This window comes from Neophocaena asiaeorientalis, unplaced genomic scaffold (genome assembly GCF_003031525.2).
Source record: "Neophocaena asiaeorientalis asiaeorientalis breed wild unplaced genomic scaffold, Neophocaena_asiaeorientalis_V1.1 scaffold67, whole genome shotgun sequence".
Classification (NCBI taxonomy): domain Eukaryota; kingdom Metazoa; phylum Chordata; class Mammalia; order Artiodactyla; family Phocoenidae; genus Neophocaena; species Neophocaena asiaeorientalis.
In genome coordinates, this window is record NW_020173731.1 from 11,489,981 (window position 1) to 11,496,685 (window position 6,705).

Consider the following 6,705-nt stretch of genomic DNA (forward strand, 5'->3'; position numbering starts at 1 on the left):
TGGGAAATATTTATTGTCTTGGACCTCAGGAAAGGAAACTAGAGGGAATTAAAAAACCCTCCTCAGCTGACTAGAGGACCTCAACCTTCTTATTTAGCAACTTCCTGCCCTGGGTTCTGGAGGTCAGAGGAGAATAATCAGGAACTAATAATACTTTCCTCAGTGCCCTTCATTTATTCATTCTTCCAAGATTTGCTAAGCTCCTGATATGTGCTAGGCACTATGCTAAGTGCTGGGGGTACAAAGATGAAAAAGGCAGTCCTTGCCATCAGGTTGTTTACAGTACGGGGAGAAGACAGTAATGGGAGTGAATCTAGAGACAGGGAGAATAGAGGCAGAGTTGATTAAGTACTGCTGTGAGGTAGATGCCTACTTTTGAGCTTGGGTATGCAGCTGAGCGCTACGTGCAGGACTAGGCATAGGATGACTCTCACCCTGCTTTGTTGGCAGTTGGACAAGCAGAACCGTGCCAAGATCACTGACTTAGGATTCTGCAAGCCAGAGGCCATGATGTCAGGCAGCATTGTGGGGACACCAATTCATATGGCCCCTGAACTTTTCACAGGTAAGCTGGAGGGCAGGGAGTGGGTTTGGGCAGGGCTCCGTGTTTTAACCAAGTGCTACCCTTTGGGCTAAGTAGTATCCACAAGTACTGCTGGCAGTTCTGGTACAGGCAGGGGAGAAACCAGCACAGGGGAAACCTAAGACAAGTAGGGGGACAAGTGAAGAGGTAAAGGGGCAAGAAAGAAAAGTGTAAGTGGGAGTCACCAACTGTTGTTTTGGATGTCTCTCTGGGCTATTAGTGCCATCATTGCCATAGTCAACCAATTATTTAATCCTAAAGTATTGATTGAATAACTCCTGTATAATAAGAGTTGTCCTCTATCATTAAAGAACTTACAGTTGACAGAGATATATTGAGAGGTAAAATAATTAAGAAGCAGTATAAGACAACATGTGACTAAGTGCTACATAATGTTGGTGTTCAGAGAAGAAATGTTAGATGGTTTTGTGGTAGAGGTGAAATTCTGGATAGAAACTGAATGAGATCTGGAAAATTTGGTAGGTGGGAAGGGAAGTCAATATACTTATTAATATATTCTTTGAGCTAGGCACTGTGGGTATGTTATATCATATATTTTGTTCCATTTAATCCTCATGCCAATTCTGTGGTGATATTGATGCATTTTTATGTCCATGTCATGGATTAAGTTGAGGCCAGATTGATGAAGAAACCCACCCCAAAACACTGAGCTAGAAATAATGAGGCTGGGGTTGGAATTTAGGTCTTTCTGTCTCTAGAGTCCAACCATGTTAGGTAGGAGAGAAAATTCTGGAGGCTGGGGGAGAGGAAATAGGAGCAAAATTGCCGATTAGAAATAAGCATGACAGGAAAGAAATCAGTTCGGGAAGTAATAGCAAACAAGTTGGACGTAAGATATATTTGAGCTTGAAATTTATGCAGTGGAGTGAAGGCTTGATGTGAAAGAAGTAAGGAGCTATTGGGCTTTTGAACAGGTGAGGGATGAAAAGAGATGTTCATGGAAATGTTTAGTAGCAGTAGGTAAGGCAGATTGAGTGGCAAGAGCCACGTAGGGAGACCAGTAGTGGAGACCAGACCTAGGATTAAGTTGGTAGTAGTGCTGAAACAAAAAATGTTACAGATTTGAGATCAATTCAGAGGAAGGATGGGCAAGATTTTGTAATTAACTTGATATGGGTGATGAACAGAAATGAATGACTAAAAGATGACTCCAAGGTTTTGAGCCTGAATGGACGAGGAAGGTTGTTGGGTCATCGCCAGGGAAGGTGGAAAGGGAATGGCAGGTCACTTGTTAGTATTGGTAAGACTTAAAATTAGCAATTTATAATATTTGGATTTCTCTCATTAGCCACAAGTCTTCCCCCAACCCTTCACTGAGGGATACATATAAGGATTAGGAGTTAGTTGGATAGCTGTAGTCCTACGCACATTGAAAAGAAATAGACAGTCATCATTTTTCTTTCCTTGACTTTTAAAAAAATTTCTATTCCCACTTTTATTATTTTATCTTGGCTACTTCATATTTAAATTCATTTGATTATTTCTACTGCAGTTCATCCTACTGCTGTAAAAATAATCTTTCTAAAATATTTTCTTCATGTCACCTCCTGCTCTAAAGGATAAATGACTCCTGCTGCCCATCAAATCCAGACTCTTCTGTCCGACTTTAAAAATCTTTATGTTATGGTTGCAACCTATCTACCCACCTGTATTTCCCAACTTTATTTCCCTAACATGACTTCAGGATTAATCTTTTTGATTGTCCCATTAAAATGAAGGCCCGGACTTCCCTGGTGGCACAGTGGTTAAGAATCCGCCTGCCAATGCAGGGGACACGGGTTCAATCCCTGGTCCGGGAAGATCCCACATGCCGCAGAGCAACTAAGCCCGTGAGCCACACTACTGAGCCTGTGCTCTAGAGCCTGTGAGCCACAACTACTGAGCCCGAGTGCTGCAGCTACTGATGCCCGCATGCCTGGAGCCGGTGCTCCGTGACAGGAGGAACCCCCGCAATGAGAAGCCCGTGCACCGCAGCGAAGAGTGGCCCCTGCTCGCTGCAACTGGAGAGGACCCGTGTGCAGCAACCAAGACCCGACACAGCCAAAAATGAATGAATGAAAGAATAAATAAATAAATTGATTTATTTTAAAAATAAAAAAAGTACTTCACACAAACAACAATCAAATACAAAATATAATGACTATCAGTGAAATATAAAATAAATAAATTAAAATAAAATAAAAGGCCTATTTTCCTTCCCCTTTGTCAAGCTCTAGTCTTGGCTCTTTTAATCTTTAGCCCTCCCAGTGCCATAGTTTTTCGTACTATAAAATGGGCATTATAAATGTGTCCTGCCTAACAGGGTTGTTCTAAGAGATGATGGGCATTAAAGGCTTTAGGAAAGCATGTGTAAAGGCCTCTGCAGATGCATGTTAGTGGTGATGCTGTTGATTCCCTCCCTGGCTCACTACTTGTCACCCTTTCTTGCTGTAGGGAAGTATGATAATTCTGTGGATGTCTACGCTTTTGGCATTCTTTTCTGGTATATCTGCTCAGGCTCTGTCAAGCTCCCTGAGGCATTTGAGAGGTGTGCCAGCAAAGACCATCTCTGGAACAATGTGCGGAGAGGTAAGAACCACGAGCCTTGCTTTGCCCTGATTCCCTAGAAGACAGCAGACTGAGACCAGGCACTGCCGCAGCGGCCTCCTGTCCTCCTCTCTGGCCACTCCACAGCAGGACCGCATGCACATTTAAGCCATCATGGAATCCAGAAAGGACATTTAAGTCAAACCTCTGCTTCCAGGCAGCGTGGTTCTGAACTCTCAGACAGGTTTTTATCTTTAAAATTTCTAATTCTTCAACATCCCATGCCAGCGTATTCCAGTTTTTCATCACAGTTACTGTTAGGTTCTAACCTAGATATCTGCAGCTGAAGCCAAAGCTCACTGCATTGTGTGGCATCCTGAGCCCCAACTGGGGCCCTAGTTCCCTGGATCCTCTGCAGAGAGTGGCTCACTGATGGAGCAAAAGCCTTCCACTTCTCTGGGAAGGAGGACTGTGCTGGTTCTTCCCAGACCAAAGAAGTCATTTGTGACTCCATCGGTTTCAAGGGGACAGAGCCTCTTCATTGTGTCGGTTCCCTTCTCGCCGCCTCGTGTCTTATTTCCATGCTCCTCTCTCTAGGGGCCCGTCCGGAACGCCTCCCTGTGTTTGACGAGGAGTGCTGGCAGCTGATGGAAGCCTGCTGGGATGGTGACCCCTCGCAGAGACCTCTCTTGGGCATTGTCCAGCCCATGCTCCGGGGCATCATGGACCGGCTATGCAAGTCACATTCTGAGAGGCCAAACAGAGGCCTCGATGATTCTACTTGAAAGCAGAGACCTTTCTCTTTTGCTCTTTCTTTCTTTCCTTCCCCTCACCTTTTGGCTATGGGAAGAATTTGACATTCATTACAGAGAGCTCCCAAGGGGACTGATGCTTGCGGGGCAACTTGAGACCTTGCCAGGCAGAGATGACTCCTGGATAGGGAAGAGTTGGATGGCTGTGAGCATATCCAGCAGTTCACTGATGCCCAAGCTGTTTCTTTAGCCAAAAAGTCAGTATAAATCTCTTCTGTATGAAATTTCAAGAAAAGTCTTACCTAGTTCCCTTTTCCAGACTGTCTTTTAACTCCAGCCATAATCAGGACTCTGTGCTCCCATAGTGGAGCCCACATTCCTAACATTCTTTGGAAGTCTTAGTTTGTAGCTCCGTTTACACATGGGAGGTTAGGTTTTTCTCCACCCAGAGTCCCTTTTCAGTTTATCCCCCGTGGCTTAGTCTGCTGCTCTCAGATACCAGTTTTCGAGCAGATTGCGCACATATTTTGCCTGAGTAGGGAGAAGCAAGGGAGGGGCTAACGCTTAGTAAGGAGATGAGTGGTTGCAGTTCATTTTTTAAAAAGTATTCTGAGAAAAGGTGCAGGCCAGCCAGAGTCCACATGTAGATATTTGGAAGTGTTATTTAAACACTCAGCAGGCTGAGTACAGGAATACATATGTATAACACGTGTGTATACTTTGCTTTTGTTGAATAACAGTGTCTGCTAATTTGGGGTTCTTCTGTTGCTTGGCATCCATTATTTAAGTGATGCAATGCCATGAAATGTACTGTATTTGTATATTACTTGGGAAGACACTAGATATTCAAAGAGGCCTGGCAGCACTCGGGCTGTAGAGGGCTCAACAAGGCCAAAGTCCTGAAGATTTTACCTCCTAGTTTTGGTTGTCTGTGCTCCCACGTGGTGAGGTGAGATTGTGGCAGGGGGAGGAAGAAGGATGGGATGCAAGAGTTACCCTTACTGTGTTCCATCCTTCTTACCAACTTAATTAGGGCAATTTACCCCAGCCTGAAAATGATTACCTGGCCATTTTTAACGTGCTTGAGGTCTGGTCGCTTCTGTTGCTTCAGAATTGAGTGACGGACCTTCCTGCAGAGCAATCAGAAGACGCGGTGGAGCCTGGGGCTCCAGAGTAGCTGCCTTAGTGCCTAGGGAGCCAGCGGCAAGGTCAGTCTGGGGGCGTTGCGGAATGCACGTTGGGGTGAGGTTTCCACAGGCATGCCCTAGTTCCCTGGATCCTCTGCAGAGTGACTCATTGATGGAGCAAAAGCCTTTCACTTCTCTGGGAAGGAGGACTGTGCTGGTTCTTCCCAGACCAAAGAAGTCATTTGTGACTCCATCAGTTTCAAGGGGACAGAGCCTAGGCAGCAGCTTCTCCTAATTTTTAACACTAAAATTCAAGGAAAGAGTGAAGGGAGGGATATATTACTACCACGGATAGAAACAGGGGACTGGTAGAACTCTCAAGCAGTACCTGTCAGCTCTCCAATGCGTTTTTTTTTTGCATTTTCACTTGAGCTGCCAAAGAGGTGTTGACAAAGTTTTTTCCTGATCAGCAAAGTGTAAGTTTAGGGTAGCAGGGCTGCAAAGTGATAACTGCACTGAATGACACTTTATTTTTTGGCTTAGTATTTAGCACTGAGAAGCCAAAAGGGATTGGTGATTGTAACAGCACTTTGGGGAACAGACTTCCTCTGGCCTTGCTTTGGAGAGAAGGCATGCATGGTATTCCATCTGACTAGTCAGGGAACCTCCTAAGTTCATACTGCATCAGAGTGGAATAAATGGCCCTCGAAGAGTCCATTGCCGAAAGAGTAGTTGCTTTCTTTGAGTTTTCAAAGCTTGATTTTTGGATTTGCTGGATCAAATAACCCACTTTTTCTTTAAAAGAAAAAAAAAGAGGGTTTATCCTTCTAAATATGGGGGTGGGGTGGGTTAGGGCTAGTGTGATGTTTAAGTGGGTTAGGAGGGAGTCAACTTGAGAAACCTGTATGGCAAACTCCCTTGGGGGGTTTTAAGTACACTACTGTTCTGAAAAGGGTTTTATTTTTAACTTTATCTGCTTTGTTAACATCCAGTCCACAGAGCTGACTGAAGAGACTGTGTGTGAACACCTGACACTGGGGGGACACCTTACTCAGAGGGCTGGAAAGGAAATTGGTCTGGACAGCTTGTTGTCTTTTGTCTTTATGTCATGTTTTTGTTTGTTTCAAAGGACTAATGTTTATTATTACAGTGTTAAATAAAAGTGTAATATACTAAGTGTGTAGAATAAAAGTGCAATAACAAGAGAAAATTACTTTGGCACAAACTTCAGTTCTTACACTCTCTCCCTCCTTGTGCTCCCTGTCTCTTTCCATGATATTGTTACAGCGGGACAGTGTTAATTGTGTATATTTTTAAGAGATGCAACTATGGGTTAAGTCTTCATTTAGTGTAATTTTGAATGGCTGGGTTTGGTTTTATAGAGTGTTGTGTATACTTCTGGGCTGCACAAACACCAGATGTGCTGTATAATAAAGATCACGTTAACGTTTTAGGTTTATATCTGTTTGGCTTCTGTTTTCCCTTAACCTCACTGTGTCTGCAGAATGCTCTCTATTCCATTCCATTTCCACTGGGACCCTAGAGGTCTTTTAGTTTGCCTTGGAGATTGATGGAACATGTTACTCTCCCCCATGGATTGCTCTCGGTCTCTGGGCACTTGACATGACCACTACCAGAGGGTAAGGCCCGGGAATGGGAGGCAGGAGAGTGAAGATGGGGGCAAAGTGGAGTGATA

General features: G+C 44.2%; 1 protein-coding gene across 2 annotated transcripts in view; it reads left to right on the plus strand.

Moving 5' to 3' along the window:
• DSTYK (dual serine/threonine and tyrosine protein kinase) overlaps window positions 1–6,468 on the plus strand; it is a 50,811-nt gene extending 44,343 nt beyond the window's left edge. For both annotated transcript variants that reach the window (XM_024751001.1, XM_024751002.1), the window contains 3 exons: window positions 451–565; window positions 3,038–3,172; window positions 3,728–6,468. In XM_024751001.1, the coding sequence (XP_024606769.1) occupies window positions 451–565; window positions 3,038–3,172; window positions 3,728–3,915 (438 nt within the window). In that variant the 3' untranslated portion in view covers window positions 3,916–6,468. The remainder of the gene's footprint in view (window positions 1–450; window positions 566–3,037; window positions 3,173–3,727) is intronic.
• The last annotated feature ends 237 nt before the right edge of the window (window positions 6,469–6,705 follow it).